At 37.6% G+C, this 12484-nt stretch overlaps 1 protein-coding gene across 3 annotated transcripts; it reads left to right on the top strand.

Moving 5' to 3' along the window:
* The first annotated feature begins 166 nt into the window (after positions 1 to 166).
* LOC143255023 (uncharacterized) lies at positions 167 to 10974 on the top strand. 3 transcript variants are annotated; one of them, XM_076510037.1, is made up of 3 exons: positions 167 to 722; positions 3071 to 3178; positions 7425 to 10974. In XM_076510037.1, the coding sequence occupies exon 3, from the start codon at positions 7888 to 7890 to the stop codon at positions 9418 to 9420; it is 1533 nt and encodes a 510-aa protein (XP_076366152.1). In that variant the 5' UTR covers positions 167 to 722; positions 3071 to 3178; positions 7425 to 7887; the 3' UTR covers positions 9421 to 10974. The 3 variants fall into 3 exon arrangements, with proteins under 3 accessions (XP_076366152.1, XP_076366151.1, XP_076366153.1); XM_076510036.1 differs by lacking the exon at positions 3071 to 3178; XM_076510038.1 differs by lacking the exon at positions 3071 to 3178 and having other exon boundaries at positions 167 to 895.
* The last annotated feature ends 1510 nt before the right edge of the window (positions 10975 to 12484 follow it).

The raw sequence follows: 12484 nt of genomic DNA, 5'->3' as shown, positions 1-12484 counted from the left end.
AATTCAGTTTTTTACGAAAACTTCACGATGGGCTATCGATGCTGTGCCCACTGCGAATATCGAAACTCGATTTTTAACGTTATAAGCCATCCTTCATTTTAGTTGTATTATTGACATTGTTATTTGCACAGCTCACACCTGAAAAGTGTTAAGCCTAACGGATTGCTATTTTTAGCGATTCTTCATTCTAACTTTGTTTTTACGTCATTTTGTAGTTTGCAAAAACCACAACGATAAAGAAATTTCCAGAAGGCAATGGAAATACCATAAATAATCGTAAAACTTTAATAAACATTTCCTCATGAAATAACGCGAGAGATAGACACGCAAATAAGATTGTCAGTTGGTATTTCGACAGTAAATATTTGTTAATTTTTATGTTGCAGGCTGCTTCACTCTATGAATCTCTTTACCCTACCGACTGGTCAATTCGACATCCATAATATTATTATTTACTCCTGTTCTCTCATTTTGAAAGTTCTGTAATCTAGCCCTCGTTAAACTTCCTCTTTTATAATACTGAGTCACTAACGGTAAGCCCCCGAAACGACCAGATGCAATGCTTTGTGTGTGTGTGGACATGAGCAGAGGCGACTTAACCCATAAGATAATCGATACATGAGCATGTGCAGTGTAGGGAAAAAGGTGAATCTGCAGTGTAGAGAAACAGGGAAGTCGTGATCATCTCTGTCATGGAGGTTAAGATCAGATCAGAGTGACTAGTAAGTGGTGTTTTATTATTATGTAAACGTATTTGTTAACAATTTTTCATTGTTGTGTATTTCCTCTCTTGAACTACTCGCTAACGTGGAGTGGATAGAAAGAGATCACCACACGTTGGGAGAAGGCAGTGCAGTTAGGAGTAGGTATCTCCGTGCCCTCAGCTCGACTAATGGTATGACATATTACAATTGCTTGTGACATATATATAAACAATAACGAATCGGACATCCTGTCTTCACTTTCCACCGATAAAACGTTTAAGAGTATTATCACATGCTGACGTCAGCTTATAACTGCCCTATGAAATCATTCACTGTTAACGATAGCAACTTTGAAGACCATACACACATGGAAACTGTTGTAACTTTATTTGTCATCAACCAGCACCATCTTATGTGTCAATCCTCCTTCTAGAGTATTCATTTTAATCAATATGGCTTAATAACTCGTGCTACGTGAAACTGATATGTGAAGATAAATATACGAATTTAAAAAATCAGTAAATAAAGAGTGTCCTCCCCTCATTGTCAGTAGGTTTATTGGAGGTCGGGCTAATATTGTTATTTAGGCTTAAGTTATTTTAGAAGATATTCTGTAAAACCGTCTGTCGCATGACCAGTCTCACCGAGAGGTCGGAGCCATTTCCCAATACCCACTGATCTGAAGAGGACTCCGAAAAAGGCAGGAGATAAATTGATTAGGAGAAAGAAGCCAACATAATTTAATAATCATTTTCCGGAGCTCGTGGAAGTTTCCATCGACCCCGGACACGATATCTTCAGCCTTCTACGTGACGCCTTTTTTAGTATTGACACTTTGTGTCTGTATGTTAAAACTATCTTACAGTATATTCCGCATAGCTTTATGTTGCAATACATCTTTAGACTTTTACAGAATTATCCAGAGGTCTGAAGGGGTCCAAGACACAGTTAAAAAGGTGGGGACTTCTCCAAAATAGTTTTGTATATACTGTATGAAATGTCTTGAAAATTGATTCATTAGCATATTCAATAACGATAATCAAATTATGTTATATTTTGGATGTGAAACAAATGTAACTTTATAAACATCACAAGAAATGTTATCTCTGAGCTGGTTCCTCTCCGAATAGGCCCGGCATGGCCAAACGTAATCCGAGGGTCGCGGTTTCGAATCCCGGTTAGACCAAACATGCTCGCCCATTCAGTCGTGGGGGCGTTATAATGTTACGATCAATTCCACTATTCGTTGGTAAAAGAGTAGCCCAAGAGTTAGCGATGGGTGGTGATGACTAGCTGCCTTCCCTCTTGTCTTACACTGCTAAATTAGGGACGGCTAGCACAGATAGCCTTCATGTAGCTTTGCGCGAAATTCAAAACAAACAAACCTCTCCGAATTCCAATCAGGTAGTTTAAATCTGTTTTGTGTTTTAAGGGCCTTTTTTTTAATCAAAATTTGTTTTTCTGGTCCGCTTCTAGCTTCTTTTTCAGCTTTTATTAAACAATAATTTGTATATTAGGTGGCAGTTTTTATTTGAAAGATGGTGTGAAGTGTACCAGATGCTTCCCTCTTCCTCCTGGGCGGCCCTGTTTCCTTTCGCTTGCATATATTGTAACTGTTACTACTTATTACAGCATTTGTTGATGTTTTAGGCTAACTGTAATAAGAAGATATAAGATACTATAACAACACATTTTAATAGAAAATGTAACTCGTATCATAAAGTTCAGATATTTACGAAAGCCAGTGTTAAATATTAGAATTTGAGATAATATTTGAACAGATCTCGTCGAGTTCGATCCAAAAACATAGGTTTAATGTACTTTCTTGTTATCTTTCTTGTTTATAACATTTTCAGTAACAAGTTAAGCATTAAGGTTTAGTTGAGGTCTATAACTCTACTCCGAGACTTAGTTTGTATATGCAATGTAGTACTTGATTTGGTTTGTTTGTTTTGAATTTTGCGCAGACCTACACAAGGGCTATCTGCGCTAGCCGTCTCTAATTTAGCAGTGTAAGACTGGAGTAATGGCAGCTAGTCATCTCCGCCCACCGCCAACTCTAGGGCTATTCTTTTGCTAATGAATAGTGGGATTGACCGTAACTTTATAACGCCCCCACGGCTGAAAGGGCGAACATGTTTGGTATGACGAGGGTTCGAACCCGCGTACCTCAGATTATGAGTCGAGTGCCTTATCCATCTAGCCATGTCGGGCCTGTAGATTTGGTGAAGATTCGGCCCCCCGACATATATTTCAATACGTTTATTTGAATGTGGAGACGTCACACATACAAAACTAAAGGTTAAAGGGTGATCTTGAAATAATAATATAATGTTTGGCTCATCTGTTTGTTTGTTTGAATTTAGAGTGTAGCCACCTATATTGGACTATCGGCTGTGTCCATAGCGGGGAATCGAACCTCGAATATTAGTGTTGTAAGTTCATCAAACTTAACGTTGTTCTACCAGTGAGAGGTTAGTTTTTTCAGACCATCACTGTAGTTCTATTGACTGACACAGTAATAAGATACAGGTGGTTAATGTTTAGTGCTTGAAAATACCTAATTTTATTGGACGAAAAATGTCACTTATTTACAAGTTTAAATTTTCGACTACGAAATGTTTCCTTTAATCAGTAATGACGAGAAAACCCACTTGTAGAGAAAAATATATATGTATAAACGGCTGAGAAAATTTTCTCAACCCAAACCAGTTGTTTTTACATTTATAGAAATGTTTCCTTTATGTTAGCTCTTCCCACCCACGACGGCTTAATGATTAGTTTGAAGGCTTATAATACTAAAAATAGGTGTTCGAGGGCTGCATGCACTCATATAATAGTAATCAATTTATCTTTCTGGCCATCGCAAAACTAATTATCTATTTACATGATTCTTTTACCGCATTATACTTGTCGTCGAAGTACTTGAAACTTTATGTTCATATTTAATAAAGTTTCTTCTCGGGTATATATATTATACAGGGATTGGGGTCGGTGAAGGGGGCTTGCTGGGGCTGAGCCTACTCAAAAAAATGCGCCTTTAACATTCCCTATAGCTCCTTACATCCAACAAAAAAATAATTTTTGGACTTTGTATACAGACAATGTTGAACATTCTGATGAGATGTTTGTTGTTAAAGCTGGTTTTAAGTTGTGTGTGCTCAGTAGATGTAGACTAACTTTCTCATCAGGAAGGTGATGTAACCTCTCTGAATTATGTCTTTATTAACTACATACATATTTTGTAACAGCATAAAACAAATTTTGTTTCTTCTTTGGTCAGCAAGCATTAGAAATGATAATTGAAAATAGGAAAATATTAATAGCTCCAGTACAATACATAATCACTCCCTCTCCAAAAAAAATTGTTTGTTTGTTTTTTTTAATTTCGCACAAAGCTACACAAAGGCTATCTGCTCTAGCCGTCCCTAATTTAGCAGTGTAAGGCTTGAGGGAAGGCAGCTAGTCATTACCACCCACCGCCGATTCTTGGGCTACTCTTTTACTAATTAATAGTGGGATTGACCATACATTATAACGCCCTAGAGCTGAAAGGGCGAGGAATTCGAACATGCAACCCTAAGATTACGAGTTGAGGACCCTAACCACCTGGCCATGCCTGGCCCTAAAAATAATTGAAGGAACACTATTGTTAAAGATTGTTGTACAGTTTAATTTTTATCAGAATAAAATGAGAAATTTTAGACCTCAGGTAGGTCTTGTTCCAAAGATGTGTTTTTCAAACCCAATTTATGACTTACATGATAACGCGAGTATACTGACTGATGACTTGTATCTATCTCTGGAGATAGAGAGATGAATGAGACTGATCTAGAGGCTAGCATAACTGGACAGTCTGTAAGTCCGTGGATTCGTGGTTCGCCTTTCTCTGCCACAAAACTGCTTTCTGCACTTTAGGGGTCGAGGGTCGTTAAAAAAAGAGACGGTCAATCACACAAAGTTGTCCAAGTGATGTTAATTAAATACCTTACTTGCACTTCATAAGTTTAAAATTAATAACAGTTATGCGCAAATAGTCCCTGTGTAGCCTTGCGCGAAAATTCTACGACCGATACCTCTACACTTGCTGACCACATTAATAGGACCTATATACCATTTTAGGCTTAGGTGTGTTAGGTGATCCCTGTGCATGACTAGTACACTTGCGTTTACAGTAATAACAGATATGTGGAAAAGTAAAAATATCCAGCGCTCAAAAGAGGAACGGGATGTTGGGTGTCTGTCTAACATGTGTCGTTGTTCAAGGAAGTTTCATTGACAGACTGCTCCAAGCCATTGGTCATTCCAATTTATCATCAGTGTAAAAAAAGAGATTAATGTGTCTGCTGCGAGAGCAAATTATGGCCGCAAACACGTAATGACAGGATGATAAAGTCCAACTGTCATCAGAAAGAATCAGTACATGGCGATCCACATTTATCTTCAGTTGTACCTCATGAAGAACATTGCAACAAGTAATGGATTCTGGCAGTAGGGGGTCATTGAATGAGTCGCTAGATTTCGTTACTATCCAGAAAACATGCTTTGAATGCGGTAAGGATGATACACTAGTAATGACTGAATGGAGGAAAACTCCTCAGAACGCCCTCTAACATCTTATGGATTATACACCACATCATTCTATGGCTGTTATTATGGCAAAAAGTAGCCCAGCCCATTATTAAGTATAGTTTCTAATAAAGTTGTCAGCCAGTGTGTTTATATATTTACCCACATTAAGAGAGGGCCTAGATTTTGTCTTGCAGTGTAGTAGATGACTGAACACACTTCAACTATCAGCTGTGCGTGGGTGGGGGCGTTAAAATGTAAAACCATTATTATGTTAAGAGTAGCTGGATGCTGCTGAATAATTCCTTCATGTCAAAATTCTAAATTAAATATAACTATGCCTTAACTGAGGGGTTCATAACCTGTATATTTAACCTGTATGTCGTCACTGGGTTCCTGACCTGGCCGTTTAACTCGTGTGTCACCACAGGGTTCCTGATCTGCCCGGTTAGCCAGTGTGTCATCACGGGGTTCATGATCAGTCCATTTAGCCCGTGTGTAGCCCCAGGATTATTGACCTGTCCATTTATACCGTGTGTCGTCATGGGGTTTCTGACTTGACCGTTTAGCTAATGTGTCGTCACAGAGTTCGTGACCTAGCCATTTAACCCATGTATCGTCACAGAGTTCCTTACCTAGCCATGTAGCCCATGTGTCGTCACGTGGTTCCTGAAATAGACGTTTATTCCGTATGCCACTTAAGATGCTAATAAGGTTTAACATATCAAATCACTTTAGAGCGTTTATTTGCTCTTTACTATTGGTTATGAAGAGTTCAGCACATGTTGGATAATAATAAATCATGTGAAACATTAACATTGTTTTCCAATCAGGCAGATGGGATCAACACGTGGTTCACAGTAAGGGTTATGTTTATATTTATCAGTAATTCATCTTAAAACTTGAGTTAAAAAGTGTTAATAAGTTGCCCGAGCTCTGTATACTGTATTCTTATTTTATACATGTCAACTCAATCAACATTTTCTATGGATACACTAAAAGGGTAAAGGTCAAATTCCACTACTCAATTCTACAGTAATAGCCAAGGAGTTAGTGGTGGGTGATGTTGACTAGCTGCCCTCCATCTGTTCTATCACTGAAACATTAGGGACAGCTAACGCAGATAGGCCTTGTGTAGGTTTATGCAAAATTCAACAAAACAAGTCCCCCGCTAGTACAGCGGCATGTCTCCGGATTTACAACGCTAAAATCAGGGGTTCGATTCCCCTCGGTGGGCTGAGCAGATAGCCTTTGTGGCTTTGCTAAAAGAAAACACACACTCAACAAAACAAGCTATCTGTTGATAAGGAGCATGCTTCATGATAGCGTGTGCTGGTTCTCTGTTCTTGAGCATGTGCAATACACTGTTAACAACAGTTTTAAACTATAATTTTCTGGTGTTTAAGTGGCTTGCTAACAACACGGAGTTACAAGCCTTCCATCTGAAAAAACATTATGTGCCTGCTGTTCGTTTCTTGTTAAGCACAAATCTTCACAAGAGGTTATCTTCCCACATTGAGTATCGAATTCCAATTTTTAGCATTATAAGCCTCGAGATTTACCACTGAACCACTGGGAGCAATACTTACATAAAACTTTCGAAAAAGGGAACGACAACAACATATTCTACTTATTACAATGTAACGCTTGTGTACAAAATCGAACTTTTCTAATAAGAAAACCCAGAAATATCTCGCCAGCTCACTAGTATCTTACTGCTCCCAGTAAGTTCATTCGGTTTCCATTTTGTGTCAACAGCCATTCCAATTTATTCATTGTACCTACCACTGCTAAGGTGTTAAAAGTTTTTGTAGCTTATTACTCTTTTCTTAACGATAGTCATGTTTTATTGATTAAAACCTTTTTTATTGTTTCGAATTGTTGACCAGAAGCAAAACAGTTAATCAGCAACACGCTACCAACAACCTTGAGGAATTAACTGTCACTTTTGTAACGCATTCAAGATGTCAAGTGAGAGGAATATTTCGTGATGTCGCACAGATTCGAATCCGGTTAGCCAGCTCCGAAACACAGAAATCCTTTATTTTTAAAGTTACTTCGTTATAATTAGACCTGTTATTGTTGTCTGAAATACATTGGTTTTGAAATCAAATAATTTTGTTCGTATAAACATATATGTGTCCTTTTCAGGTTCTACAATCTGACTGAGAAGAAAGTGGTTTAGAGACAGTAAAAGAAACAAAGATTTTGAGATGTAGTTTTGCATTAGAAGCACCTCCTGACGATTTATTTTCTGTACACACAAGAAGTGTAGTGGAGACTTTGAAGCCTTGTTTGTTACCACACTTGACAAGAAGTGTAGTGGAGACTATGAAGCCTTGTTTGTTACCAACACTTTGACAAGAAGTGGCGTGGAGACTATGAAGCCTTGTTTGTTACCAACACTTTGACAAGAAGTGTAGTGGAGACTTTGAAGCCTTGTTTGTTTCCAACACTTTGACAAGAAGTGGCGTGGAGACTATGAAACCTGGTTTGTTAACTACACTTTGACAAGAAGCGTAGTGGAGACTTTGAAGCCTTGTTTGTTACCAACATTTTGACAAGAAGTGACGTGGAGACTTTGAAACCTTGTTTGTTACCAACATTTTGAAATATGCCTGTTCGGAGAAGGATTCATTTAGACAAAATGGCGGGTATCAGTCGTATAAACGATAGGAGAAACAAGTCATTTTACTTTGTTTTGATGTTTATGCTTTTTTTTCTTAGTATTCTCTTTACCGAAATATTTTTCGTTGAAGAGAACTCCTCCACGGAATTTAGCTTGTTTGAAAGGCTGAGGTGGAAGAAAGACATGAATAAAGAGATAGTGCTGCCCTCTCACCTGGCACGAGAGCTTGCACGAGTCATAACTGATACTGTACAGGAAGATTTGGACGTCGTTGTGAATCTATACTATGATTCTCAACAAGATTTTATGGCAGAGGATGAAGAATTACCTGGGAGTAAACTTGTCGACCACTGGCAACCGGTTAGGGGTACGAAAGATAAATTCTTTGTTTTCTCAGCCTATTTAGATACTCGAAGAGTTCGTTTAGTTCGAGTAATCGCAGCCGCACGAACGCGAACAGCGGATAAAGTAATATGTAAGTTTTGGTTTACAGATGGTTATCCTCCCAAAACTGTTCATGCATTTAACAAGTTAATACAAGAAAACTGGAACTTGAAGTACAGTGCTTATTTTGTGCTGTGTCCGTTAAGTAATGGTCTTTCCGCATTGCCAGAAAGGGTGTCCATAATTAGTTCAGAAAACGCTGAAACTACGAACTGGCTGGTTGTACATAACAATAAAAGAAACTCCACTTCCTCTCACGGAATAGCAGTTTGTGTGAAGCCCATGCATTACAGTTACAACAAACTGTTGAACTTTATCGAATTTATTGAATTAAACAGGATTTTTGGCGCTGAACATTATATTTTATATAATAACACAATCGGTCGTGACGTTGCGTGTGTTATGCGACAATATATGGCAAACGGAATTATGACTGTTCTTCCTTGGAAACTAGACATGTTGTCCCAGAAGGAGATCCGGACAGAGGGCTTGTTCGCTGCTCTAAACGACTGTTTGTACAGAACGATGTATAGGTTTCGGTTCGTCTTAATGATCGATTTTGATGAATTCATTGTTCCTCACAAGAGCGAATCCCTCACCGAAATGCTGGAAGTTCTTACTAAAAACAAACCTCTGAAAACAGGTGCTTATTCTTTCCAAAACTCTTTCTTTTATCTTCCGTGGCCTAAAGATCCTAAGTCCAAAAGTCTGCCTCTTCCATTGGTAACGCTAGAAAGAACTACTCGGAAACTGAAGTTTCACCCTCACAAGCAGCGCTCCAAGTGTATCATGCTTCCAGAACGAGTGGTAGAAATGGGTAACCATTTCGTGTGGGAATTTCTCCCAGGTCGGGCCATGGTCAACATTCCCTCGGACATTGGATTTCTACATCACTACCGAATCTGTGAGTTCGGAGGAAACGACTGTGTCAACACGACGTCCGTGGTGGACCGCAGGATTTATCGTTGGAAGGACCAACTAGTTCAAGCAGTACAGGCACGTCTGAGAAACTGGGAGTTCGTGTGTAACTTCTCCACCGTTTCATCAGACATAAACATCAACATCTCTCACTGAAAGGACTAATTACAGTTTAAGAACACATCCATTTACAATAATTCACGGAAGTATTCTAGTACTTAATTTCTTCGGACCGTAAACCTAATAATTTATGGTTCGCAACTCGTGCTGTCTCAGAAATACACTCCATACTTTTGAGCTATGGGTGCACTATAATGGTGACGGACAAATTTTATTATTTGCCCAAGAACTGGCTGTGTATGCAGTTGACTAGTAACCTTCTCTCTAGTCTATCAGTTCAAAATTAAGGACAGCCATGGGAATATAGTCTGAAGTGTGGTATTGAGGGAAAAAAACATTCATAAGAAAAGAAGACAGAGCAAAGTGTGACGTACCCCTTTAACGTTCATCTTACTCGCCTCCAACCCCGTGACACAGATAACCCACTGTGTAGCTTTGTGCTTAACCACAAAGAAACAAACCCATTAGTAGTAGGTTTTCTACCATAAGCTACTGAATAGCATGAGAATTTTCATAGAACATTTCACCTTCCCTTTACTTGTAGATGTTTCTCCACACTGATAACAAAAGTAGTTTAACGCCTTTGAAGTTATCATTTTATGTACACTCACTGTTCTTGAAACCATCTCTGGCAGTCTTGATAGCCGTTAGAACAATAACTTAGAATACAAAACATAAACAAAGACTGTTTGTTTTCTGCCATTAATCAGAATTTCGGATGCGGCCTTCATGGGAGTTAGTCTTAAGGAAAGTACGTGAACTTGTAACTGGTATAAAGTGAAGGAAAATAATTTAATTTGTAATTGATATAAACTGGTAAACTAAAGGAAAGTAAGTTAACTTGTAATTGATATAAAATAATAAACTGAAGAAAAGTATGTTTACTTGTAACCGATATAAAATGATAAATGAAGTAAGTTCACTTATAACTGATAGAAACCGGTAAATTAAAGGAAAGTAAGTTAACTTGAAATTGATATAAACTGGTAAATTACAGGAAGATAAAATAACTTGTAACTGGTATGAACTAGTAAATTAAAGGAAAGTAAGCTAGCATGAACTAGTTTAAACTGGTAACGGGAAAGTCAGTTCACTTGTAACTAGTATAAAATGGTAAATTGAAAAAAAGTAAATTAACTTATAACAGGCATAAAGTTGTAAACTGCTCCGAATGTATAGCACAGAAAGAATCATTCGTTTATTTCTTTTATAGTAAGTCAAATATGATAGGTGGCATCATTTGTACCCGACTGTTAAAAATGGGTTTGAAGTGCGTACCAAGAATAATTATGTACAAAATGCTAGTATTTTTAAGCTATTTATTTACTATACACACATGTATATTTAGAGTGCCAACTCTTCTTCCAAGAGATCTGTTCAGGTCATTTAAGATTTGTTTTTTCTAAGTTATTGCAGAGGAAGCAGAATGGTGATTCTATAGTTTCAGAAATACGACGAGTTTTTCGTGCCTTTTATTGGTTACATTTACTACTGTGTCATAATTAGTCGCTTATAATTAAATAAAAACTGTATATTGTACTGCAAATAAAATACTTAAAAAAAGAAATTATTTGTTTGTAATTGTGAAAATATGAGTCGGTAGCAAAATGTTTTGAATTCTGTATGTTTCTCCACAGTTTACAACTTAAAACACTTTTCTTTGTTATCCATACGACGCCTTAATAGCTTTTACAAGCACTTTTCAAAGTATCTTAAATAACTTCCTACACGGGCTGCTTACTGATCGCTTCCTGTACTTTTGGCTACAAAGTCGTTATAAGTATAACAGTCGATTCCGCCATCCGTTTAAGAGTAACCGCAGAAGAGGCGATGGGTGATATTGATTGGTGTTCTCTATATGATAGGTAATTTTAAATTAGAGGTGGCTGTGCCTGAATTTTGAGGATCTTTTCCCTGGCCGTTTATCTACATGGCGCGTTCAGTTTGAGATATCAATACTGCACAAATAGTTTTATAACTGCTAAAACTAGCACTAAAACCTTTTACCAAAATACAGTCAGCTTTCTGTAAGCATTTATGCTGTTTTTGTTACGTATTTAGTCAATCATTATTTCAATTTTACCATTATTATTGGGCTGTACGAGGCTTAGTAGATAGCATACCAGACTGCGAATCGGAGGATATACAGTTCTGTCTTATTTTGAACGATTGTTATTAAGCTTACATATTTTAAATCGTAAACTCATTTTTACTATAGCACATAGTTCCAAGATTTGAAACCTAGAAAAACAAATTGTTTGAAATAACTAAGGAAGTAAACCAATTTGAAAAAATTAAAAATTGTAGAACAAATTAAAACTTATAAGCACACCACACAAACGATTTATAAAATGAAAATTTAATAATTTTTAATACGCTAAAACTTATGACTTCTCGCATTCTTTAATAACTGTTTAATTAATGGAATAAGTAATTTAATAATTAAATCATACCCAAAGAATCACATAGGTAATATTTCTTATAATCTTCCTTTTTCAATGGTAACTAGTAGTGTAACAGCCTTTTATCCTTACAATTCTCTAACGGGAAGTAAGGCCCGGCATGGCCTAGCGCGTTAAGGCGTGCGCTTCGTAATCTGAGGGTCGTGGGTTCGCGCCCGAGTCGCGCTAAACATGCTCGCCCTCCCAGCCGTGGGGGCGTTATAATGTTACGGTCAATCCCACTATTCGTTGGTAAAAAAGTAGCCCAAGAGTTGGCGGTGGTTGGTGATGACTAGCTGCCTTCCCTCTAGCCTTACACTGCTAAATTAGGGACGGCTAGCACAGATAGCCCTCGAATAGCTTTGTGCGAAATTCCAAAACCAAACCAAACCAAACCTAACGTGGAGCGCTCTACTTCTGTCGCAAATAATCAAGTGGTATTACCTGTAGTAATTCCTACTTTTTTTGCTTAAGGTTTTAGTGCCATCTAGGTTTGAATCACATAACTAATCATTCAGTCTTCTTTTTCTGTAAGATAAAACTTATTCGTGTGAATGTATGATACGTCAATTGTAAACTTGTAATTTAAATTACATTTATGTATGATACACCCACTTTATCTACACTACATGGCCAAAAGTATGTGGACACTCCTTTAA

Source organism: Tachypleus tridentatus, chromosome 7 (genome assembly GCF_004210375.1).
Source record: "Tachypleus tridentatus isolate NWPU-2018 chromosome 7, ASM421037v1, whole genome shotgun sequence".
Taxonomy (NCBI): Eukaryota; Metazoa; Arthropoda; class Merostomata; order Xiphosura; family Limulidae; genus Tachypleus; species Tachypleus tridentatus.
Note: the sequence above shows the minus strand (reverse complement) of the source record. Positions and strands in the feature narration are given on the sequence as shown.